Raw genomic sequence first — 27,745 nt, forward strand, 5'->3', positions numbered from 1 at the left:
CTCATTTGTTTAGGAAAAACATTCCCTCAACCCTTGCTCTCCTTACGTGACATGTATGCATCGCATGCATGTGACCAATAGGTTATAGGTCAGGCCCTATCATAATCACATCAATAAATTGGTTATAATAAACTCAGAACCCTAACACATTGACAGCAAAATGGATGCAGAGGACGTGACAAACTCGAAGCAGGGGAATGTTCACTGGTTGCTCAGGAGGTAATGGGGAAGTCGGATGTGTGGAATAAATTTGACTAGTTGTGGAAAATACTGGAGATCAAGAAAAAGGACCAAGCACTGCGTGCATATTATGTGTGCCAAACGGGTGCTGTTAAATTATATTGTAATCTTTCTGACCATTTAGAACAATGTAAACACATTGTAAAGCCTTTATTACAGGAAAGACTAAAAACATGGCATAAATTCCTATTTATTGTTTATGCTAATTATTCCATTTATTTTGTTTTAAAACTAAAATGCTTGATTGCATTTAAAATCATGACTGACTCGTATGCTGTGTGATGCCATGAACGAATGAATGATTGATTGGTACAGTATCCTATATAACCATTGAAATATAGGCATAAGTGAGTTACGGTATTAAGACTAAACAGGATGCGCTCTTAGGCCTGCACCTCGATGGTGGTTATACAAGGCATACTAAGCCTGCTAATTATGACATTACTTATTATTGTAATGATGATCATAATAGTAATAATAACGATGAGATCAACAAAATGGAGGGTTATTATAAATACAATTTTTCTGACAATTTGGAACAGTGTAAACAACACTAAATAATACCAGAGAGGCTGTTCTAATGGGGGGAAAAGGTGTATAGCCTTTATTACAGCATAGCAAAGATTAAAAATAGCCCAATTTGTGAAATAGTTTATCTGACGTGTGAGGCTTGGTGCTCACAGAATCAGTAGGCTATTAAACAAACTCATTCTTTATTTATTTTATTGATTTTATATATGGATGATTTATAAAGCCAGGCATATTTTAACTTAGGCTATTGATTTTTAGACCTAATTAAGTTGGTTTCATCTCTCTTCACTTTTCTTCGACAATTAAGGCAAGGGCTGTTTTCTCGTCTCCTAACTCTGCTGCTGCCTCTGCCGCATTGTTCTCAACACCAATCTGCTGGTTAACTTTGCTATTATTCACATAGCAACTTGGTCTTGGAAAAGGCGCCAATACAACAGCGCATGGATGTTTCAGAACAGCAACCGCTATCCAATGCAGGAGAAAGCGCATTTTTAATAAAATAATATAATTTTTAGTAGTGTTGCAGGATTGTTCTTACTTAATATAATCATATACAATTCCAGTAGCTCATCTCTCAGTGATGGACTGTGCCTTCCCCACGGCCTCCACAATGGATTAGGCCACTCTGACAGGCGCCAATCAAACAGGTGTCTTGTACACCACGAAGTGTCATTTTTTTGGTTACTGCTCGACTAAAGAAATCTCGGTCAACCAAACAATCGTCCAGTCGACTAAATGGGGTCAGCCCTACTGGAAAGAGAACAGGGTAGTGAAGGGTTTTGTGTGAGACAGGGCGGGAGGGCATTGAGCAGGGCCCTCAACCCTGTTCCTAGAGAGCTACCCTCCTGTAGGTTTTCACTCCAACCCCAGTTGTAACGAACCAGATTCAGTTTATCAACCAGCTAATTATTATAATGTGCTAGATTAGGGTTGGAGGGAAAACCTATAGGACAGTAGCTCTCCAGGAAGTGGGTTGGAGAGCCCTGGGATAGAGAACATGGGAGGGGATTTAGAGGGAATCTTCTAGGCCTAGTTGATGAGTCAGGATGATGAGTCATTGTGTTTCCAGGGACCCCGGTCTTTCTTCTTCAACACTTCCCCTGCTACATGCCCCAACATGAGGCTTCATCCCTCTCCCCTCTACCCCTCCTCTTCTCCATTCAGGAGCTGTCTGGTTCATCTCCGGATTGCTCAGAGGCAGGAACGTCAGCTGAACCCCTTTTTCTCCCCAATCTCATGGTATCCAATTGGGGTACTTAATCTTGTCTCATCGCTGCAACTCCCGTATGGACTCGGGAGAGGCGACGGTCCAGAGCCGTGCGTCGCCCGAAATACAACCCAGCCAAGCCCCACTTCTTCTTGACACAATGCCCACTTAACCCGGAAGCCAGCCCTACCAATGTGTTGGAGGAAACACCGTACACATGGCAACCGTGTCAGCGTGGACTGCGCCTGGCTCTCCACAGGAGTCGCTAGTGCGCGATGGGACAAGGACAACCCTGCCGGCCAAACCCGGACGAGACTGGGCCAGTTGTGCACCGCCCCATGGGTCTCCCGGTCGTGGCCGGCTGCGACAGAGACTGGACTAGAACCCAGAATCTCTAGTGGCACAGCTAGCACTGCTAGCCTTAGACCACTGCACCACTCGGGAGGCCCAGCAGCCATATTTGTGTTTATGATGTGTGTTATAAAATAAATTATTTTTATGATGTCAGGAAAAGTGTATTTAATAAACATGGTGTATTTTCTACCCATTCCTTGAGCGATGGTCTCTGTGTTTTCTTCTGAGGGGCTGGGAGGTGTTTATTCCAGCTAGGTTTGGATCGTTAGGTCCTCAGTCTATGGGAATGCTGTGGCTTTTGGTGTGAGCACTTAAAGCCATTCACACACTTAATTCCCTCGTGTCATGTGGCCTTGGCAGTGAACTCACTGACCTCTGCTCTGGGGTCACGGTAGAAACTCTGGCCACTGCAGCGCAGGCACCCCACAGATCTGGAGGATGAGGACCTGTCTGATCCTGAACTAGTGGTTAGAGGTGGTAACTTCTTCCTACTCTGTTGGGCGGGCAGGCAGATATAATTGTGGACTTGTCTGTGAAGAGCCATCTGGTGGAATGTGGTGTAGAGAAGGAAAAATCTAATAAAATGTTATTCATCACGTGCATCGTTTTACAGCAGGTATAAAAGCTGCAAAGACGTGCTTGGAGCTAGCAATAGGGTGACCGTTTCTGTCGGCGCCATCTTGTGTGAAGATGGTTGCATTCAGTAGACACAAACTGAATGGAACCGGCACCACTACTACCTTACTGACCATAACCCTTGGAGAAAAGAAACGAAACGTAGAAGGCACTACCTGAACTTGTTCAGTGAATGCTCACTCTGGTTTTCTCCCGTTTGTGCTTCCTGAACGTGATGTGGTGTGATGCTTGTGTTTGAAACTGTTGTTTCTCAGCCTTGAACAAGAGAAACAACATAATCTTGAGACTGAATGAGCTCTTGTAGGTAGTGTGTTAGCAGTAAGAAGCCTCTCTGTAGGGTATGTGTGTGTCTGTGGTCTGTGTGATATTAGAGTTGTCCAACTGTCTCTCCCTTGACTTGATGCACTGACTGAGCTCATCTATACCATAAAATAACGTGTATTTGTGTTCTTATGGTTCATAAAGTCCTGTGTGCAAGGTTGCATTGTAGTTGTGTGTGTGTGTGTGTGTGTGTGTGTGTGTGTGTGCGTGCGTGCGCGTGGATTGTGTTTCTAACATGCTCGCAGGAAAGTCTTCAAAAACACCAAGAAATCAGCACTAAGTGACTTTAATTTTGGCAATCCTTTCCTAAGCATTTCCACGCATAATAGAGACGTCATCGTATACAAATGTATGCACATTTTGAAATGACTGGTTTGTCATATTATATTTGTTTGGGCTTTTTTGCTGTCAAGTATGTTCCAGACAAAAATCGGCCTGCGGGGAAATGTAGATGGTGATTCTTGGTTTATAACATTTAACGCTGCGACAGAAAGATACCTGTATTTTAAACAATCATTTACACTGAACAAAAATATAAATGCAACATATAAAGTGTTAGTCCCAAGTTTCATGGGCTGAAATTAAAGATCCCAGAAGTTTCCCATATGCACAAAAAGCTTATTTCTCTCATTGTGTACACATTTCCTCACATCCCTGTTAATGAGCATTTCTCCTTTGCAAGATAATCCATCCACCTGACAGGTGTGGCATATCACTAGGGCGTTATCAGACAGCTGGAGATAGTGAAATATTTCACTATCACAAAGGTGCACCTTGTGCAGGGGACAATAAAAGGCCACTCTAAAATGTTCAGTTTTGTCACACAACATAATACCACAGATGTCTCAAGTTTTGAGGGAGTGTGAAATTGGCATTCGGACTGCAGGAATGTCCACCAGAGCTGTTGCCAGATAAATTAACAGATTTTCTACCATAAGCTGCCTCCAACATCGTTTTAGAGGATTTGGTAGTACGTCCAACCGGCCTCACAACCGCAGATCATGTGCCCAGGGCCTCCACATCCGGCTTCTTTACCTGCGGGATGGTCTAAGATGAAACTGGGTTTACACAAACAAAGAATTTCTGCACAAACTGTCAGAAACCGTCTCAGGGAAGCTCATCTGTGTGCTCGTCGTACTCACCAGGTTCTTGACCTGACTGCAGTTTGGTGTCGTAACTGATGGCCACTGGCACGCTGGAGAAGTGTGCTCTTCACAGATGAGTCCTTGTTTCAACTGTACCGGGCAGATGGCAGTGTGTATTTTCTTGTGTGGGCGAGTGGTTTTCTGATGTCAGCGTCATGAACAGAGGGCCCCATGGTGGCGGTGGGGTTATGGTACGGGCAGGCATAAGCTATGGACGACGAACACAATTGCATTTTATTGATGGCATTTTCAATGCACATAGATACCGTGATGAGATCCTGAGGCCCCTTGTGCCATTCCCCCCCTGCCATCACTTCATGTTCTGTACACAATTCCTGGAACCTGAAAATGTCTGTTGTTCCATGGCCTGCATACTCACCAGACATGTCACCCATTGAGCATGTTTGGGATTCTCTGGATCGACGTGTACGACAGTGTGTTCCAGTCCCCGCCAATATCCAGCAACTTCGCACAGCCATTGAAGAGGAGTGGGACAACATTCCACTAGCCACAATCCAACAGCTTGATCAACTCAATGCAAAGGAGATGTCTTGCTGCATCAGACACTGACTGGTTTTCTGATCCACAACCCTAGCTTTAAAAAAAAGGTATCTGACCAACAGATGCATATCTACTGGATATTCCCAGTCATGTGAAATCCATAGATGAGGGCCTAATAAATGTAATTCAATTGACTGAATTCCTTATATGAACTGTAACTCAGTAAAATGTTTGTAGTTGAATGTTGGTTTATATTTTTGTTTTGTGTAGTTATTTATTTCTAAAGACTGATTTTAAATGTAATAGTATTTAAAACAAGTTCAGATCCATTAGTATATTGGTGTTTGGTAAAAATGTAGGCCTTTAACATTTTGCTAAATTTATATTTAACTTAATTTCAATACATACAGATGGCGTCGTGAAGTCGATGGCCAAAACACTGCAGCCTCAACCATCCATTTAGGTTGGTGGCTTTCACCACGTTTGCCCTACTGTCCGTTGTGATGCACACTGGGCTGCTAGAGTTCTCCTGGGTTATCTTCACAGTGTGGTCCTGTTGAAAGTAGGCAGTCTGCAAGCACCTGGTGTGTAGCTTCCAGTCGGCATCGATGTAGTGCAGTGTCATTGACATAAGGCTCCTTCGTCCTCCTGTTGGACCACATCAGTTGTCACACAATTGTGCACCTGTTCAGCGCCAAAGTTATTTGTTATTTTGGCATGAAATTAATGGTACATGGCATTTTGTATTTCTTAAACCCACTTTGTTCAACTGGTGAAATTAGGGCCATGTCTTTTGCGACGTGGTACGTTATGGCATCTTATTTCATTCCATTGGTGAGAGTGCTGTATGGGGAGTTGCATGTGCAAACGATTCCGTAATGGATTGTTGCCCTTGGGCTTTGCTCTTGCGACGACTGAAGCTTGTTGGCCTCTTCCTAATTTTTCTTCGATGTGGTTTCATTCTTTCTGGGACTGCATCGTTTCGTTCATTTCCCCCGCCAATGAACGAGGCTACTCGCAACATCACTTGGAAGAACTGCCAACAACAGGTGTGGGAAGCATGAGATAGAATGCTGCTCTGATTGGCTTCTGTAGTCTGTTGGTTCAAATTAAACGACATGGATGAAAGTGTTGAGCACCAGGAACGCACTTTTTTCCTATGCCGTTTTGCTTTCATATATGCCGCGCTGCTTGTTAGGCTATTGTTTAATTCACGCAGGAACATTGTGTAATCAACAAATGACCGGCATACACAAAATTGCTTCGTTATGAGTTGATGTCGGTGTCAGTCATTTTCAGTTTATTGTCCAAGCTGTAATCACTAATTGGGTTTAGCCCCAGGCAGAATCTGAGCCACATTAACCTTGTGTGTTGTTCTGGCAGGCAGACGTCTTGGCTACTCAGGATCAGGTAGTACAGTAGCCACTTAGACAGACAGGGTAATGACAGCCCAACACACAGCCGAGGGAGGGACTACTGACTAGACTGACATAAGGACAGCGATGCTAGTGTAGTGGAACCAGCCCTTTGTTACTGTAGCTCAGCTTGGACACACAAACATATATATTTTACATTTACATTTTAGTCATTTTAGCAGACTCTCTTATCCAGAGCGACTTACAGTAGTGAATGCATACATTTCATTTCATGCATTTTTTTTTGTTGCACTGGCCCCCTGTGGGAAATGAACCAACAACCCTGGCGTTGCACACACCATGCTGGCGTTGCAAACACCATGCTCTACCAACTGAGCCACAGGGAAGGCTATATATCCCTAAGGTGTATAAAGTGCCGTGGGATGGCAAAAAACATATGTTCTACTAGTGGTCTGAGGCAGCCGTTTAGATTAAGAGCGTTTTCAAGTGCAACATTAATAACAATGGTTTTGGGAACTCGCTTGGAGATTTAACAATGCTCGTTTGAAGGTTCTAACAATGAATTTAGCCTTAAGATGCGTTTGGGCACTGGACTATAGGGAGACGGACCGCAGGTTGTTTTTTTTTGGCAGTATTGTGATTTTGGCAAGGAAGTCATATGAACTCATGGATACCATTTGTATGTCTCTGCGTGCAGTCTGAAGGAAGTTGTTAACTCGTGTTTGCTCAACGACTGGAAGTCTATGGTAACTGTTGGGATGTTAGTAGATGCCATAGACTTCCAGTAATTGAACTAACACTAGTTAACATTGGCTTGCAAAACTACCTCTAACTTCCTTCATACTGGATGCAGACATATACAAATGGTATCCATGAGTTCCATGGATAAGATGGTGCCGAAGAGGATAGCTGACATTTTAAATGCTCCTGACCAATTGTGCTATTTTGTTAGTTTTAAAAAAACGTATTTTGTACATAATGTTGCTGCTACTGCCTCTTATGACCGAAAATAACTTCTGGACATCAGAAAAGCTATTATTCACCATGAACTGGAAGAATCTTTTTCCTTGAACCTTTTTCAATTTTTTTCAATTTTCGCCTGAAATGACACCCAAATCTAACTGCCTGTAGCTCAGGCCCTGAAGCAAGGATATGCATTTTCTTGGTACCATTTGGAAAGAAACACTTCGACGTTTGTGGAAATGTGAAAGGAATGCAGGAGACTATAACACATTAGATCTGGTAAAAGATAATACAAAAACACAAACCGTTTATTTTTTTTGTACCATCTTTGAAATGCAGGCGAGAGTCCATAATGTATTATTCCAGCCCAGGTGCAATTTAGATAATGGCCACTGGATGGCAGCGGTGTATGTGCAAAGCTTTAGCCTGATCCAATGAACCATTGCATTTCTGTTCAAAATGTTGTATCAATACTGCGCAAATGTGCCTGATTTGTTTATTAATAACTTTTCATGTTCAAAACTGTGCACTCTCCTCAAACAATAGCATGCTTTCACTGTATTTGCCACTGTACATTGGACAGTGCAGTTAGATTAACAAGAATTTCATCTTTGCCAATATCAGATATGTCTGTCCTGGGAAATTTTCTTGTTACTTACAACCTCATGCTAATCGCATTAGCCTGTGTTAGCTCAACTGTCCTGCAGGAGACCCACCAATCCTGAAGATGTTTTAACGAGTCTGACGAGAAGGATATACTGCTCCCCTGGCTACAGGCCCAAATCCCCGTCATTTGTGTAGAGGAAAAGAGGACGCAGATTGCGCTGCCTTCTGAGAATCCGTAGGCGATCGAGTAAACTCCCACTGCCATCAATTCTTCTTGCTAACATGCAATCATTGGAAAATAAAATTGATGACCTACGATTATCCTACCAACAGGACATTTAAGAACTGTAATATCTTATGTTTCACCGAGTCTTGGCTGAACGATGAGACGGATATTATAGAGCTGGTGAGATTTTCCATGCACTGGCAGAACGGAGAAGCTACTTGTCTGGTAAAACAAGTGGTGGGGGTGTGTCTTTTTGTCAATAACAGCTGGTGCGCGATGCCGTGTAATATTAAAACGTTTTGAGGTATTGCTTGCCTAAGTTAGAGCACCTTATGATAAGCTGTAGACCACACTATCTACCAAGAGCGTTTCTCATCTATATTTTTCGTAGCCGTCTATTTACCACCACAGACCAATGCTGGCAATAAGACCGCACTCAACCAACTCTCTATTAGGCCATAAGCAAACAAAGTGCTCATCCAGAAGTGGCGCTCAGTGGCCAGGGACTTTAATGCAGGCAAACTTAAATCAGTTTTACCAAATTTTTACCAGCATGTCACATGTGCAACCAGAGGGGGAAAAACTCTAGAACACCTCTTTCTCCACACACGAGATGCATACAAAGCTCTCCCCTGCCCTCCATTTGACAAATCTGACTATAATTCTATCCTCCTAATTTCCGCTTACAAGCAAAAACTAAAGCAGGAAGTACCAGTGACTAGCTCAATACGGAAGTGGTCAGATGACGCGGATGTTACGCTACAGGATTGTTTTTCTAGCACAGACTGGGATATGTTCCGGGATTCATCCAATGGCATTGAGTACACCAGCTCAGTCATCGGCTTCATCAATAAGTGCATCAACGACGTCATCCCCACAGTGACCGTACGTACATATCCCAACCAGAAGCTATGGATTACAGGCAACATCTGCATTGAGCTAAAGGCTAGAGCTGCCACTTTCAAGGCGTGGGACACTAATCCAGACGCTTATAAGAAATCCCGCTATACCCTCAGACAAAAAAGCAAAGCGTCAATACAGGATTAGGATTGAATCCCACTACACCGGCTCTGACGCTCGTTGGATGTGGCAGGGCATGAAAACTATTATGGAATACAATGGGAAACCCAGACGTGAGCTTCCCAGTGACGCGTGTGTGTGTGCGTGCGTGCGTGCCTACCGTATGAGCTAAATGCCATTTTTATGCTCGCTTCGAGGCAAGCAACACTGAAGCATCCAGCTGTTCTGGATGACTGCGTGATAACGCTCCGGTAGCCGATGTGAGCAAGACCTTAAAACAGGTCAACATTCACAAAGCCGCGGGGCCAGATGGATTACCGGGACGTGTACTAAAATCATGCGCGGACCAACTGGCAAGTGTCTAAACTGACATTTTCAACCTCTCCCTGTCAGAGTCTGTAATAACTACATGTTTCAAGCAGACCACCATAGCCCCTGTACCCAAGGAAGCGAAGGTAACCTGCCTAAATGACTACCGACCTGTAGTACTCCTATCTGTAGCCATGATGTGCTTTGAAAGGCTGGTCATGGCTCACATCAACAGCATCCTCCCGGATAACCTAGAGCTACTCCAATTTGCATACCACCTCCAAAAGCTCCACAGATGACGCTATCTCAATTGCACTCCACACTGCCCTTTCCCACCTGGACAAAAGGAACACCTATGTGAGAATGCTGTTAATTGACTACAGCTCAGCATTCACCATAGTGCCTACGAAGCTCATCACTAAGCTTAGGACCCTGGGACTAAACACCTCCCTCTGCAACTGGATCCAGGGCTTCCTGATGGGCCGCCACCAGGTGGTAAGAGTAGGCAACAACATGTCTGCCACACTGATCCTCAACACTGGGACCCCTCAGGGGTGTGCACTTAGTCCCTTCCTGTACTCCCTGTTCACCCACGACTGTGTGGCCAAACACGACTCCAACACCATTGTTTGCTGACTGCACAAGTGGTAGGCCTGATCACCAACAACGTTGAGACGGCCTATAGGGAGAAGATCAGAGAGCTGGCAGTGTGGTGCCAGGACAACAACCTCAGGAAAAGGCGGGCTGAACAGGCCCCCATTAACATCAACGGTGCTGTAGTGGAGCGGGTCGAGAGTTTCAAATTCCTTGGTGTCCACATCACCAACAAACTATCATGATCCAAACACACCAAGACAGTCATGAGGAGGGCACGACAAAACCTATTCCCCCCCAGGAGACTCAAAAGATTTGGCATGGGTCCTCAGATCCTCAAAAGGTTCTACAGCTGCACCATCGAGAGCATCCTGACTGGTTGCATCCCCGCCTGGTATGGCAACTGTATGGCCCAGCTTCGTGCCATCCAGGACCTATATAATAGGCGGTGTCAGAGGAAAGCCAATAAAATTGAGACTCTAGTCACCCAAGTCCTAGACAGTTTTCTCTGCTACCGCACGGCAAGCGGTACAGCTTCTATCCCCACGTCATAAGACTGCTGAACAATTAATCAAATGGCCACTGGACTATCAATCAAATGTATCAATCAATCAAATGTATTTATAAAGCCCTTACATCAGCTGATGTCACAAAGTGCTGTACAGAAACCCAGCCTAAAACCCCAAACAGCAAGCAATGCAGGTGTAGAAGCACGGTGGCTTGGAAAAACTCCCTAGAAAGGCCAGAACCTAGGAAGAAACCTAGAGAGGAACCAGGCTATGAGGGTTGGCCAGTCCCCTTCTGGCTGTGCCGGGTGGAGATTATTACAGAACATGCCCAAGATGTTCAAGTGTTAATAGATGACCAGTAGGGAATAATAATAATAATAATAATAATAATAATAATAATCACCACAGTGGTTGTCGAGGGTGCAACAGGTCAACGCCTCAGGAGTAAATGTCAGTTGGCTTTTCATAGCCGATCATTCAAAGTGTCTCTACCGCTCCTGCTGTCTCTAGAGTTGAAAACAGCAGGTCTGGTCAACAGGTCAGGGTTCCATAGCCGCACTATTATATTCACCCCCCCCCCCCCCCTTCCATTTCTTTTGCACACTGCTGCTACTCGCTGTTTATTATCTATGCATAGTCACATCACCCCTACCTACATGTACAAATTACCTTAACTAACCTGTACCCCCGCACACTGACTCAGTACCAGTACCCCCTGTACATAGCCTCGTCATTGTGTTACTTTTTATTCTTCTTTTACTTTAGTTTATTTGGTAAATATTTTCTAAAATCTCCTTGAACTGCACTGTTGGTTAAGGGCTTGTAAGTAAGCATTTCACGGAAAGGTGTATACTTCTGTTCTATTCGGCGCATGTGACAAAGTTTGATTTGATTAATTTGACTCATTGCCGAAGTATCCCTTTAAGCCTACAAGTGTCTATTTCAAGATGCTCCATGATGGTGTGAGCCCAGTGTGGTGGTGGGGGGGGCAATTGTCATCCTCTGGGGTCGTAGCATAATAATGGCCTATGCAGCATTTTTATACATGACCCTTTAAGCATGATGATGTTAATTGCTTAATTAACTGAGGAATCAACCTTTGTGGAAGCACGTGCTTTCAATATACTTTGTATCGTTGATTTACTCAAGTGTTTCCATTATTTTGGTAGTTACCTGTACCTTAGCAACAGAATCTTTCTCGTCTCTCTCGCTCATCTTTCTCGTCTTGTGTTTCTCTCTCACTCTCGTCTCTCTCCACATCTGAAGTTAATTTCTTACCAGTTTCATCCACAAGGTGGCACTGTTGATCCAGGGTCTGATAAATGAAGCATTAGATTTGTACATTTTAGTCATTTAGCAGACATGGGTTTACATGTAGTTTCTCTTTGTCATTGTAATTGTTTGTGTGTCCAGAGTGCACACACTGAGGATGAGGAGTGGTCTCCTGCACTAACAGACTGATGGTGTGGGAATGATGGACCTCCCCAATGGCCAATCAAGCATCACCACTGCCTCTGAGGTGAGACACACACCTTTACCCCCTAAACTCCTTACATTCTAATTATACAAATGTTGGCAATGAGGCCCTTTATCTACTTCCCCAGAGTTAGATGAACTCGTAGATACCGTTTTTAGTACATAAAGGAAGTAGAAAAAGGGCCTCTTGCCAAAATCCTGAAGTATCCCTTTAATTTCTGTGTCCGTGCAGGGCTTGAACATAAGTGCACTGTAGTGTTCCCCCAGGAGAGGTTTGGGAAACACTGATAAAGAGCATTGTGGGTGTCAATCAAACCCCTATTTCTTTGAGCTTTTAGTTTCCCATGTTCCCTGTCCTAACGTGCATGTCTCCAGAAGAGCAGCAGCTCAGAGTCTCTCAGTGAGAAGGGTTCTGAACTGAAGAAGAGTTTTGATGCCGTCGTCTTCGATGTCCTGAAGGTCACCCCGGAGGAGTATGCGGTAAGTAGCTACCGATCCAACATATTGTGTTTGTGTGTGTAAGGAATAGTGCTTATGTGACAGTGAGACACTAGAGGGAAGGGGAATGACAATGATGCATCTTGGACAGTCTTTTAGAAGGAGGAGTAAGTGGGTGAGTTCAGTAATAATTGATGTGTGTTGGCAGGAGGACACACTCGCCCTAATTTCCTCTGACACGCTCAATAGAACAAGGCCTATCTAAAAGCTACAGCTCCCAGCCTCAGCTGGATCACCACAGTCCGCCTTAATATCCTAGACAGTCAGTTTCCATGACGTCAGACAACATAAACCAGCTCACTGCGTATTATAGACGATCAGTCTGTAGAGTATAACGAATGGCCTGTCATTTACCTGCTTTTCCCTGAAAAGCCAAAGCGCTGTATATTATTTATTGGAGATTTAGATCCATTGTCTGACTGGTTTTTCTGCAGGCAGTACGGTTAGAGCATTACTGTAACACAGCTGATTTTTGACGTGATTAGAGCAGCAGCTCTTTATCGCTCACACAGTTCCTCTGGTTAAGTATTTAGGAAGATTCGGTACTCAATGTTCTAGGCTCTATGTATAACTCTAGTTTCAGCTGCTCTTCTCACTGTTGGGATTCCTCTCCCCTGCAATACCCAGCTAGACAGACAGGGAGCACTACCCTTTCATGTTCAAAGATCAAATAGGGGGTGCTTATATTGGTCCGTTTCCCAAATGTGAGAGTGTAACCTGTACAAGTGTATGGTGTGAAACGGAAATGTGTTTTATGTATATCCCACTCTACCTGAGACACCGGAGCAATTAGGGTTAAGGGCAATTCCACGGTAGCGAAATTACGCTTTAGGAGCTCAAATGCAATAATTTTATAACCAACGTTTCGACTGCCAAACTGTCTTAATCAGGGTAATTGTTTTAAATGTATTCCAAACAAATTTCAAAGTTTAACAAACCATACAAGAACTACTTTTACAATTTCCACTGAAAAATGTACATAAACTAATTTAGTGGAACATCTGTGCAGAATGAATGTAAAATCTCTCTCCGGTTTGTATGCTACCACGTTTTCCTAAAACTAAATATCCGCTCCGAATTTAGATTCATAGAAAGAATGCAGAAAGAATGGGGTGTCAACTATGACATGGCCCCTGGAGTTTGAAAAAATATATTTTGGTTTATAAGTAAGTGAAGTGAATTTACACCCGATAATGGAATTACATCATGGGTCCCTCATCTGTACGATACCGAAATGCATAATTATGAATATCAATGACATTCTCAAGTTTGGACAACACAGTACAGTGCAGTACAATCAAGCAGAGTAGAGTTCAGTGCTGTAGATAATACACTTAACAAAAATATAAACGCAACATGCAACAATTTCAAATATTTTACTGCATTGAAGTTAATGTAAGGATATTAGTCAATTGAAATAAATTAATTTGTCCCTAATCTATGGATGAGTTGGAGTACATCTGTTGGTCACTGAACCCCCCCAAAAAAACAGGAAAGGACATGGATCAGGAAATCAGTCAGTATCTGCTGTGACCACCATTTGCCTCATGCAGCATCACATCACATTCGCATGGAGTTGACCAGGCTGTTGATTGTGGCCTGTGCAATGTTGTCTCACTCCTCTTCAATGGCTGTGTGAAGTTGCTGTATATTGGCGGGAACACGCTGTCGTATGCGTCAATCCAGAACATCCCAAACATGCTCAATGGGTGACATGTCTGAGTATGCAGGCCATGGAAGAACTGGGACATTTTCAGCTTCCAGGATTTGTGTACAGATCCTTGCGACATGGGGCTGTGCACGGTCATGCTGAAACATGAGGTGATGTCGGTGGATGAATGGCATGACAATGGGCCTCAGGATCTCGTAACGGTATCTCCGTGCATTGAAGTTGCCATTGATAAAATGCAATTGTGTTTGTTGTCCATAGCTTATGCCTGGGATGTCGTGGTTACACATTGTGTGCGGTTATGAGGCTGGTTGGACGTACTGCCACATTATGTAAAACGACATGGGAGGCAGCTTATGGTAAAGAAATGAACGTTTACCTTCTCTGGCGACAGCGGTGGGGGACATTCCTGCAGTCGGCATGCAAATTGCGTGCTCCCTCAACTTTGCTGTGTGAACTGCACATTTGAGTGGTCTTTTATTGTCCCCAGCACAAGGTGCACCTGTGTAATGATCATGCTGTTTAATCAGCTTCTTGATATACCACCCCGTTCAGGTGGATGGATTATCTTGGCGAAGGAGAAATGCTTACTAACAAGGATGTAAATTAATTTCTGCACAACATTTGAAAATGAAGCTTTTTTTTGAGTATGGAACATTTTTTATCTTTTATTTCAGCTCATGAACATGGGACCAGCACTTTACATGTTGAGTTTATATTTTTGTTTACAGTACAATGTAGTGTATTTTATCTTACTTTTCACTGTATTGTACTACAGTGCTTTTCAACGTCCATGAACGTTTGGTGTCGGTCAGTGCCTAGTGGGTGAGGATACTGGTTACAGTAAATGGAGGTGTGTCGAGCTGGGAGAGATGACATTAACTGGATAGGGAGAGATGGAGGGGTTGTCTAGATTCAGACTGTAACACTTTTTAGTTTGACCAGCAGACAACAGAAAGAGAAAACAATTATGAGCTGAACATAACAGTATGTCAGTGGGAGGACAGTAGCAGGTGACCCAACTGGTTTGTGATTGTGACAACTATAATATCTCTTTGTAGCCGGTTCAGTTGCAGTATTTCCGTTACTGGTTCTTGGGTAATTCCGTTACCAATTTGGTAACTGAATTAGGAATTTTAATCACCTTAAAATTCATAAACAAAATTGAAATCAGTAAAATCACTAACTAATTGGTCGGTCAACCATTACTTGTTACTTCTGTAAACTTTCATTAACATCTCATGAGAGAGAGAAAATATCTCAGATGCTAACGGAATTACAAGGCAATCTTTCTTAATCTTAAAGAATGTAAACACTTTCTCAAACTAAATATAAGTGTTGATAATAGTTGGTAGGGGTTTCACTTCATAATTATTGTTTTGATGTATTTCTGATAGCCTTTGGCTTTATCTGGTAGATGTTTTCTAAGACCCCTTTTCCATCTGTTTATCCTAAAATCCAAGTCTTTACTTAAGCCACTTTTTTTTGTTGGATGGAAATGGTTGAAAAATGTATCTACAGTTGAAATCGGAAGTTTACATACACTTAGTCATTAAAACTCGTTTTTCAACCACTCCACAAATTTCTTGTTAACAAACTGTAGTTTTGGCAAGTCGGTTAGGACATCTACTTTGTGCATGACACCAGTAATTTTTCCAAAAATTGTTTACAGACAGATTATTTCACTTATAATTCACTGCATCACAATTCCAGTGGGTCAGAAGTTTTCATACACTAAGTTGACTGTACCTTTAAACAGCTTGGAAAATTCCAGAAAATGATGTCATGGCTTTAGAAGCTTCTGATAGGCAAATTTTCATCATTTGAGTCAATTGGAGATGCACCTGTGGATGTATTTCAAGGCCTACCTTCAATCTCAGTGCCTCTTTGCTTGACAACATGGGAAAATCTAAAGAAATCTGCCAAGACCTCAGAAAAAACAATTGTAGACCTCCACAAGTTTGGTTCATCCTTGGGAGCAATTTCCAAACGTCTGAAGGTACCACGTTCATCTGTACAAACAATAGTAATCAACTATAAACACCATGGGACCACGCAGCCGTCATACCGCTCAGGAAGGAGATGCGTTCTGTCTCCTAGAGATGAGCGTACTTTGGTACGAAAAGTACAAATCAATCCCAGAAGAACAGCAAAGGACCTTGTGAAGATGCTGGAGGAAACGGGCACAAAAGTATCTATATCCACAGTAAAACGAGTCCTATATCGTCATAACCTGAAAGGCCGCTCAGCAAGGAAGAAGCCACTGCTGCAAAACCGCCATAAAAAAGCCAGACTACGGTTTGCAACTGCACATGGGGACAAAGATCGTACTTTTTGGAGAAATGTCCTCTGGTGTGATGGAACAAAAATAGAATTGTTTGGCCATAATGACCATTGTTATGTTTGGAGGAAAAAGGGGGAGGCTTGCATGCCGAAAAACACCATCCCAACCGTGAAGGACAGGGGTGGCAGCATCATGTTGTGGGGGTGCTTTGCTGCAGGAGGGACTGGTGCACTTCACAAAAATAGATTGCATCATGAGGGAGGAAAATTATGTGGATATATTGAAGTAACATCTCAAGACATCAGTCAGGAAGTTAAAGCTTGGTTGCAAATGGGTCTTCCAAATGGACAATGACCCCAAGCATACTTCCAAAGTTGTGGCAAAATGGCTTAAGGACAGCAGTCAAGGTATTGGAGTGGCCATCACAAAGCCCTGACCTCAATCCTATAGAGAATTTGTGGGCAGAACTGAAAAAGCATGTGTGAACAAGGAGGCCTACAAACCTGACTCAATTACACCAGCTCTGTCAGGAGGAATGTGCCAAAATTCACCCAACTTATTGTGGGAAGCTTGTGGAAGGCTTCCCAAAAAGTTTGACCCAAGTTAAACAATTTAAAGGCAATGCTACCAAATACTAATTGAGTGTATGTAAACTTCTGACCCACTGGGAATGTGATGAAAGAAATAAAAGCTGAAATAAATAATTCTCTCTACTATTATTCTGACATTTCACATTCTTAAAATAAAGTGGTGATCCTAACTGACGTAAGACAGGGAATTTTTACTCGGATTAAATGTCAGGAATTGTGAAAAACTGAGTTTAAATGTATTTGGCTAAGGTGCATGTAAACTTCCGACTTCAACTGTATGCCTTCATTTCCCCAAAATATGGTCTCTTAGCATGCATTTGACACCCAATTTGATATGCCCTTATTAAATTCACGTGTTGGTGCTCGTGGGTCCTTTTCGATGAAAATGCCCTTGAGTGCCTTTCTCAAGGGCAGATCGACAGATTTTTGTACTAGCAACCTTTCAGTTACTAGTCCAACGCTGTAACCGCTATGCTACTTCTCCCCAAAATATGGGATTTCTCTTCGTTATTTTGGAAGTATTGAATAAAGTTTGGAAAGCACTGCAATGATGTCTGGTCAACTCTTCATTCCTAATCTGTGGCCCAAATTACAGCTCCGCACCTCCCATTCTCCCCTCTCTCTCTCTGTCTGTCTCTTTCTCCAGGGTCAGATCACACTCATGGACGCTCCAGTGTTCAAAGCCATCCAGCCTGAGGTGCGTTACAGTACGGGACCGTCTGTTTTTTTCCTGCTTCTCCTCTTACACACTTCAAACATACTTCAAACACACACACAGACCATATGTTTTACTATCCTTGTGGGGACCTGTTTTCCCTAAACCTAATCCTAACTTTACCCCTAAACTTAAATAGCCTTTGTCCTCGTGAGGACGTGCAAAATGTTTAACTATCCTTGCGGGGACTTCTGGGGATTTCCAGTACCCACGAGGATAGTGCCCACACACACACACCAACTCTCTCACCCTTTTAATGGCCTCTGTGAAAGTCAGTGTATGCGCTTCCACTCTGTAGCCTTGTTAAGGGCCTCAGGGCTAACATGTGTTTAGGGTTGGCCACAGCTGACCAGTTGAAGCAGCGACCACACCACCACCCCTGTGGCCAGATACAACACAGGCCCGATGCAACTAGGAATCACTCTTGGTTCTGATTGGTTAGCTGTGTAGGCCTATTCATTCCACCTATGCTCAAACTACATTTGGCACTTGTTTAAGTTAGAAATTGAAGTAAGGATTTATTTTAATCCTTAAGAGTCTATGCCGGCAGGGGGGCGGTTCTACTAAGCTAACATATGGAATAGTTTTAAGATGGTCATACCAAGGATCATTTAGCCATTCTTCGGGATCGGTGTCCCGTCCATGGGACGGTTGAGCTGATGTAGACTAATGCGATTAGCATGAGGTGGTCAGTAACATGAACATTTCCCAGGACATAGACATATCTGATATGGGCAGAAAGCTAATATTCTTCTTAGTCTAACTGCATTGTCCAATTTACAGTAGCTATTACAGTGAAAGAATACCATGCTATTGTTTGAGGAGAGTGCACAATTTTGAACACAAAGTTATTAATAAACAAATTAGGCACATTTGGGCAGTCTTGATACAACATTTTTAACAGAAATGCAATGGTTCATTGGATCAGTCTAAAACGTTGCACATGCACTGCTGCCATCTAGTTGCCAAAATCTAAATTGCACCTGGCCTGGAATAATACATTATGGCCTTTCTCTTGCATTTCAAAAATGATGGTACAGAAAAAAATACAAAATAACATTAGTTTATTTTTCTTTTACCAGAACTATTGTGTTATTCTCCAACGTTCCTTTCACATTTCCACAAACTTCAAAGTGTTTCCTTTCAAATGGTACCAAGAATATGCATATCCTTGCGGATCCTTAAGAGGTTTTACATCTGCAAGACTTGAACATGGTTGTTTAGCAATGATCAACAACCAGTTTGACAGAGCTTGAAGAATTTTGAAAAGAATAATGGGCAAATATTGTACAATCCAGTGTGCAAAGCTCTTAGACTTAAACAGAATGCCTCACAGCTGTAACCACTGCCAAAGGTGATTCAAACATGTATTGACTCAGGGGTGTGAATACTTATGTAAATGAGATTTCTGTATTTCATTTTCAATACATTTGCAAACATTTCAAAAAAAAAAATGGTTTCGCTTTGTCTTTATGGGGTATTGTGTCGATGGGTTAGTGAAAAAAATAAAATGTTGAATGTGTGGAATAAGTCAAGGGGTATGAATAGTTTCTGAAGGCACTGTACATTTACTGTTCTTTTCGACACATCTGTTGATAACGAAATTTGACAATACTTTGGATACGTTCAGTAACATGATAAGAATATTCCTGGAAAATGTGGAGTAGGTGCAACATAAGCCAACAAATTGGCTAGTTTGATTGAGAGGACTAACTGATTTCCCCAAGTGGCCACAAGAATGCACTGTTCCTAAGTAATTTCAATGCACTTTTATGACTCAAAGAGGAGTCTTCAACTTTAAGGTGCTTTGTGGAGCTCCAAGCTGTGCTGTTGAGGAACTAGAGCAAGCGCACTTGTAGTTCTTTTGTTTGGAACACTACACGCTATCCCCACCCTCACACAACTACTGTAGTTTGCGCAATCCAAAAAATAGTCAATTATCAATTGCAATCTGGGTCAGGTGGGGATCATTTGAAATCCTATTCCATTGCCAACATGACTAGCTAACTTATAAAATACAACATTAGTTTAAGGCTTTCACAATGCAATTTAGGGAAACCCATCGTAGTTTTGGTGCGCATAGAAATGCGTCATGAGTGCATTCAGGTGTGTGTGGCGTGCCAAATTTTCTTCACAATAGACAAACCGTCTCTTTCTGTTCAGAACAACCCAGGGTATGAGGCCATGACATCTTGTAACTGTACATCAAGCATTGTGATCATAAACATTGATTGTAAAGATATGGAAACGTTAAGTGCACATTTAGACTCAGAGGTGTTTGGCTTGCTTGTATGACATCAAAGCGGTATTTATTATAATCCTCAACATCTCATCTTTCAAAATACATGGAGTACTCTAAATTTACAGAATTTCCCTTAATCAGGCAACCAAAAATGTGCTAAAGTTGCCCAATTAGCGTGAGGGATTGGGGCAACTTGTCATGCGAGGTGCTCAAGTTCAGTTCGGCTGTCAGTCAAATTCCATAAAGCACTGTGAAGCGCAAAGCCAGAGCTCTGATGTCATGTATAGCATGTTACTGTACTGCGTTCCAATTTAGGCATTTGTTAGTGCCCAAATCTGCAATTTTCAACCAATATACGAGTAAAAGGTTAAGAATATGATCATGGTTAAGGTTGGTGGTCAAAATGGATTTGTTGCTAGCCTGTATGGTGGGACTTTTATGGCTGCCTGAGCCCTCCTTTGAATCAACTTCCAATGAAAGGCAGTTTTACTGTTGTCTCTGTTGGGGCCTTTCCACAGCTCTGCTACCGAAGGATTTATAGAGACTAACATGCCCTTGTTTTCTGTTCTGCTTGACTGCACACAGACTGACTGAGCTTTATAAGGCATTTGATGATCTCTCCTCACATTGAAACCCAATGTAGTGTTCTGGGCCCTTCGCTTTTATGAGTGCTGGAAGGAGGAGATGGAAGGAGGGGAGAACAGTAGAGGGAGATGGGGAATATGAGGAAAAGAGAAAGGATGGAGGGAGAGCAGAAGTGACATTAAATAAGGTGAAAGGTGGGGGGCAGGGAAGAGGGCGACAGTGGAGGTAAGTGGGATGGATGGGAAGAAGAGAACAGAGTGACCCTGTGTGTGTTGGCACAGACCGAAGGCTCTTCCTGCTCTGTGTTTCTCTGATCGTGTGTGAAATAGCTCCGTAATACAGAGCCATCACTGAGCTGACATCAGCTGGAATTTGTACTCCTGTCACTCCTTCTACTCACATCTAGAATGGGGAACAAATGTGTCTGTGTCCATGGTATGGATGTCAGTGTGTGTCCTGTTATATCACTCAGTGGGTTTAACTGAATGTATGAATATGAAAATGGTGAATGGGATGTAGTTTGTCTGTCACAGTAAAATACTGAGTTTATCTTTTAGTGTCCTCTAAAGCATGTCCTGTTATGATACTGAAATGTATTGTCCTTCTGCTACTATGGAAACTCGACACGACTAGAGCCTGATCTCTGACTGTCTCTCACAGCGGCCAAATCCTTACTGGAGATGTCTAACTCATTTTTTGGGGAACTCTCTCATTGACGGCAGTACAAATAAGTCAGTTACGCAAGTTTGGGTTGCAATTCTCATTGCAGAGTTTTAATGGTACGTGACATGGCACGTTTTATGTAGTAATGAAAGTAGGGCTGTGATGATAGCAGTATCAATTGTATTTTCTTGTCAAAAACGAAAACCAAAACTCTTTGGTCCTTGTAAAAACCTAGTGTATGTGAAATATTGTGTGCTATAGCTTGGAAAATAAATGAATATGACTCTGGATGACATGTTTGTTTCCAACATTAGGGCTGTTTTCTGAAAAAAGTTAAATCAGCGTAGTGTTTGTTTCCTTGCCACCATACTAACGAGTATCGCAATACTGGTATCGTCCCTGCCCTAAATGAAAGCTGATACTACTAATATTAATAACTTTTTCCAAAATAAGACTTGGCACACTACATGGAAGTCTGTTTTCCATGAAGTGATGCCTTGAAAGTCTTATCCATACCAGTGATGCAGTAGTTTAACCGTTTAACCATGGATCTTCTTTAGAGTCCGTCTCAACTGTACCTTTTTCTCACAAACCAGACCCTCATAAAGACATTAATGTTGACGTCTTGCATGAACTCAGCAAAAAAAGTAACGTCCTCATTGTCAACTGCGTTTACTTAATGTGTAAATATTTGTATGAACATAAGATTCAACAACTGAGACATAAACTGAACAAGTTCCACAGACATGTGAATAACAGAAATTGAATAATGTGTCCCTGAACAAATGGGGGGGTCAAAATCAAAAGTAACAGTCAGTATCTGGTGTGGCCACCAGCTGCATTAAGTACTGCAGTGCATCTCCTCCTCATGGACTGCACAAGATTTGCCAGTTCTTGCTGTGAGATGTGACCCCACACTTTGACCAAGGCACCTGCAAGTTCCCAGACATTTCTGGGGGGGGATGGCCCTAGCCCTCACCCTCCGATCCAACAGGTCCCAGACTTGCTCAATGGGATTGAGATCCGGGCTCTTCGCTGGCCATGGCGGAACACTGACATTCCTGTCTTGTAGAAAATCACGCACAGAACGAGCAGTAAGTCTGGTTGCATTGTCATGCTGGAGGGTCATGTCAGGATGAGCTTGCGGGAAGGGTACCACATGAGGGAGGAGGATGTCTTCCCTGTAACGCACAGCGTTGAGATTGCCTGCAATGACAACAAGCTCAGTCCGATGATGCTGTGACACACCGCTCCAGACCATGACGGACCCTCCACCTCCAAAACGATCTCGCTCCAGAGTACAGGCCTCGGTGTAACGCTCATTCTTTTCACGATAAACGCAAATCCGACCAGCGACGGTGGGTTTGTGCCCATAGGTGACGTTGTTGCCTGTGATGTCTGGTGAGGACCTGCCTTACAACAGGCCTACAAGCCCTCAGTCCAGCCTCTCTCAGCCTATTGCGGACAGTCTGAGCACTGATGGAGGGATTGTGCGTTCCTGGTGTAACTCGGGCAGTTGTTGTTGCCATCCTGTACCTGTCCCGCAGGTGTGATGTTTGGATGTACTGATCCTGTGCAGGTGTTACACGTGGTCTGCCACTGCGAGGACGATCAGCAGTCTCCCTGTACCGCTGTCTTAGGCGTCTCACAGTATGGACATTGCAATTTATTGCCCTGGCCACATCTGCAGTCCTCATGCCTCCTTGCAGCATGCCTAAGGCACACTCACACAGATGAGCAGGGACCCTGGGCATCTTTCTTTTGGTGTTTTTCAGAATCCGTAGAAAGGCCTCTTTAGTGTCCTAAGTTGTCATAACTGTGACCTTAATTGCCTACCATCTGTAAGCTGTTAGTGTCTTAACGACCGTTCCACAGGTGCATGTCCATTAATTGTTTATGGTTCATTGAACAAGCATGGGGAAACAGTGTTTAAACCCTTTACAATGAAGCTCTGTGAAGTCATTTGGATTTTTACGAATTATCTTTGAAAGACAGGGTCCTGAAAAAGGGCAGTTTTCGTTTTTAGCTGAGTTTATTATTAGTAATTAACAAATAAGTCACTTTTTCCTACCAATAATTTAAGCTGTCCTGGTCATTGGTTACGTTGTAATAATGATTTTATAACAGGGTTTATGAATTCCATCACCCTTATTGGGAAAGCAGGCAGCAGAGCTATCTAGCCGTTAGTTAGAATATTGCGTCATGGAAAAAATGTAATCTGCTGGACTGTAAGTAGAAGGCAGCAGTATATCTGTATCAGCAGTCTGATATGTTTAAGCTCGTGTTATGGCGTAATATTCTCACTGTGCCGTCTAACTTCTTAACTGTAAATAGCTCTGTATAATGAGATATGACCCGAGGCTTAATATTGGTATTGCTGTTTTAGAATATACTTCTCTAATCGGCATAAAACACATTGTAACTGTGTGTGCACACTGGTTGCATTGAAGAGCAGACCGCTTGGGATCAGCCTCATCTCATAGTGATTAAATCCAACATTATTGCTTTTATTCAAGGACACCGTGGCCCGTTAACAAGAATGTTTTTTCCATAACTGCCGTGTCTGTCTTTGTGGGATTACAGCAGACATGACTATTATGGTTGTGATGCAATATGCATGAACTGACATGGAACAGGTGGATGGAGGTGAGCCTAGAACGTAGGCTTCTCCCAAGAGGCGGAGATAGATGGTGCTACTCACAGCCGTTATAGTGCTACTCACAACCAAGCCACCGAGAAAACAGTCAGTCCATCATTACATTCTTCTATCTGTAGTACTGTGAGTGTCTTCTCTTAGATGTCCATGTCTACCTGTCCAGTAGAACAGGGAATCATCCTCCATCTGTTCATCATGTGTCATGCTCTGAATGATTCACCTCACGGTGTTCTCCCCCGGTATCAGTGGTAGCTGGTAGGCCATAGGAGGAAGAAGAAAATGACAGCGACATCCAGGTCCGTCTCCAACAGCTTCTGGCTGCTGGAGCTGTTTTCTGGGAAATGGAAAAATGTTACAGAAAGAAAGACTGGTTCATAGAGAGGGAGGAAAGGGGATAGGGGTGGAGAGAAGAGGGAAAGAAAAGTTGTTGAGCTGCTGAAACCATGTAACTGAAGCAATGCATTTCTGTCTAGTTTTACAAATTCAAAGTGTTCTAGCAGAGGCCCATATTTGGTTCTGCTTAGAGAAGTGTGACGTGGGTCCGACTGGATCCTGGCTGGAGAACGGGCAATGATGGAGAGGGGAGAGGATACGCGGGAGAGGAGACTCCTTTAGAGCCTGCAGACAGAATGGCTAAGACCCCTGGCTCTGGAGATGGGTGATGCCGCACTCTAGACCCTGTCACCTGCAGATATCACCTTATCCTCTTGTCTCTCTGTCCTCTCTATCTCCCCCACCCATCCGTCTCTGTTGCTCCATCTCTCCATACGCTCAGTGATGGCTGTCTGTTCTGGGGCTGAAACATGAACAGAGCAAGAGAGGAAAAGAGTAATGTTTTTACCCTGTGGTTACACAAACGGCATTAGAAGTAAATTAGGTTTTGGCAGGAAGAGATTGTTTTGGCTTGTAGCGAAGCGGCATCACTGACATTTTAATACGTACCACTGAGAAGTATGCCACTTCTCTTAGAAGTCTGTACCCACCACACACAGTCAGACACTCACTGGAAATAGAAAACACACTCAACTTCTAGTTTAACATGACACACACACAGGCAGTGTGTTGCTTTTAAAAACAGAGTTTATTTGAATCGAGCATTTCAGCTTACTGTGTGTGTATTTGTGTCCAATCACGTTGTTTCTCTCCTACCATTTTATGAGCCATGACATTACCTGTGTGGAAAAGTGAACAGGACCTGGTTTCCCGATAGCGATGCAACTTTCCTTCAATATGATTGAAATAGGCCTTTAGCCTACTGTTTATAAACTGAGTGTACAAAACATTATGAACATTATTTCCGTGACGTAGACTGACCAGGTGAAAGCTATGTTCCCTTACTTTAGTCACTTGTTAAATCCCCTTAATCAGTGTAGATGAAGGGGAGAAGACCGGTTAAAGAAGGGTTGAGACATGCATTGTGTATGTGTGCCATTCAGAGGGCGAATGGGCAAGATAAAATATTCAAGTGCCTTTTGAATGGGGTATGGTTGTAAGCTGTGGTGTAAAGTACTTCAGTAAAAATACTTGAAAGTACTACTTAAGTTGTTTTTGGGGCTATCTGTACTTTAATTTACTATTTATATTTTTGCCAACTTTTACTCCAGTGCTTTCCTGAAGAAATATACTTTTTCCACCATACATTGTCCCTGACACTTAAAAGTACCAGTTACATCTTGAATGTTTAGCAGGACAGGAACATTGTCTAATTTACACACTTCTCAAGAGAACATCTGTGGTCATCTGATGTGGTGGACTCACTAAACATAAATGCTTTGTTTGTAAATTGAGTGTTGGAGTGTCCCTGGCTACCAGTAAAAAAGCATCTAACGACACCCTTAATTGTTCTACGAGTGGTGTGAGGCAGGCGTTTAGATTACCAGCGTTTTCAAGTGCAACATTAACGACACGGCTCGGCGATTTAACAATGCTCCTACGAAGGTTATAGCGATGAACTTAGCCTGAAGATGCTTTTGGGAAACCGGCCCAGGACAGTAGTAGAACATGCACTACAGGCATTATAGACGGAGTGTCTCTGGAAAACGAATCTCATACACATCACATAAAACTAGGCATGTAGGGATGCATACATATTCGCAGGATATGAGCTAACCACCTAACATAAAACTAGCAAATGGGGGGCTGGAATGTAGGGCTAGGGAATGAGGCACTGTCTAAGAGATTTATTTTCATAGGCTTGCAATGAGGGGAATGTACAACATACACACACCAATACATAGGGCTTCCTAAAGGCAGGTAAGGTAATGGTCTGAATGCCAATCAGGTCAGTGCTGTAGGTAATGTTGCTGTGGTATTGAGGCACTCGGCTCAGGCAATTAGGAGGGTCTTCTACTGCCTTTCTCTCTCCTGGCCTTACAGCACAGACCTGGACCCCTCCATGTAATATTACCTCACACTAACTTCCCATCATGCCTGCTGTCAACCTCGCTCTCTCTTTCCCCTCCCCATCTCTCCACAAGCTGTAGCTAATGCCCCCCTCACTCTCTCTCTAACCCTCTCTCTCCCTCATCCCACTCTTCTCAGCTGTAGCTAATGCTCTCCTCACTCTCTCTAACCCTCTCTCTCCCTCATCCCACTCTTCTCAGCTGTAGCTAATGCCCCCTCTCTCTCTAACCCTCTCTCTCCCTCATCCCACTCTTCTCAGCTGTAGCTAATGCCCCCTCTCTCTCTAACCCTCTCTCTCCCTCATCCCACTCTTCTCAGCTGTAGCTAATGCCCTCCTCACTCTCTCTCTCCCTCATCCCACTCTTCTCAGCTGTAGCTAATGCCCCCCTCACTCTCTCTAACCCTCTCTCTCCCTCATCCCACTCTTCTCAGCTGTAGCTAATGCCCTCCTCACTCTCTCTCTAACCCGCTCTCTCCCTCATCCCACTCTTCTCAGCTGTAGCTAATGCCCCCCTCACTCTCTCTCTCCCTCATCCCACTCTTCTCAGCTGTAGCTAATGCCCTCCTCACTCTCTCTCTCCCTCATCCCACTCTTCTCAGCTGTAGCTAATGCCCCCCTCACTCTCTCTCTAACCCTCTCTCTCCCTCATCCCACTCTTCTCAGCTGTAGCTAATGCCCCCCTCACTCTCTCTCTAACCCTCTCTCTCCCTCATCCCACTCTTCTCAGCTGTATCTGATGCTTTTTAGGTCTACAGGGTGTGTGGAGCTCCAGGTTTCCACTGTGTTGACTGAAACAAGGCCCAGAGCAGAGAAGTGGTGGTGGTATCTCACGTTAGCTCAGCTCTGTTAGTGGTTTGGCAAGAGTTGATTTTGCCGTGTGTGTGTACTTGAAAACGCATGCTGTGGACTCATCCGTGTGTTAGCCAGGGCGGTGTACTTCACTGTATGTCTGATTTAGCAATAGAAAGCTTTGAGATGAGGTTAGGGCTGGGACCAACGTCAACTGCCAAGGCAACCAGTGACTTTCAAGTAATGATCCCAAATTTGTTGTAAAAGGCCATTTTTCTGTTTTAAGCTCAAAGGCATTGGCACCAATTCGACAATGGCATGGCACAGACACGACCAAGTGACAATTGCAAGTAACGCAACAGCTATGTGGTAGGTTAATATCATTGATTTGATTCTGGTACTAACGAAACCCATCTAAGAAGGTTTTGACAGAGGAGAAATTTTAGTCGCACAATTTTACGTCTAACTATATTTCGTGTAGTATTTCTCAATGAAAAAAATTGCATTAAAATGAGTCATCTCGTCATTACTGAAGAATCCCTGCTGTTGAACAATCACAGACGAAGGGGCGTAGACTTGTTCGGGCAGCCAAAAAGGTTGTCTGCCCGAACACCCGAAAAAACCCTTAACGAAGTC

At 43.3% G+C, this 27,745-nt stretch overlaps 1 protein-coding gene across 3 annotated transcripts in view; it reads left to right on the top strand.

Moving 5' to 3' along the window:
- Window positions 1-27,745, top strand: part of ralgps2 (Ral GEF with PH domain and SH3 binding motif 2) — a 145,908-nt gene that overhangs the window by 50,513 nt on the left and 67,650 nt on the right. For 2 of the 3 annotated variants that reach the window (XM_014216814.2, XM_014216817.2), the window contains exons 2-4: window positions 11,952-12,057; window positions 12,390-12,494; window positions 17,702-17,752. In XM_014216814.2, coding sequence (XP_014072289.1) covers window positions 12,010-12,057; window positions 12,390-12,494; window positions 17,702-17,752 — 204 coding nt within the window. In that variant the 5' untranslated portion in view covers window positions 11,952-12,009. The remainder of the gene's footprint in view (window positions 1-11,951; window positions 12,058-12,389; window positions 12,495-17,701; window positions 17,753-27,745) is intronic. The other variant, XM_014216816.2, reaches the window with a different exon arrangement.

This window comes from Salmo salar, chromosome ssa10 (assembly GCF_905237065.1).
Source record: "Salmo salar chromosome ssa10, Ssal_v3.1, whole genome shotgun sequence".
NCBI lineage: Eukaryota > Metazoa > Chordata > Actinopteri > Salmoniformes > Salmonidae > Salmo > Salmo salar.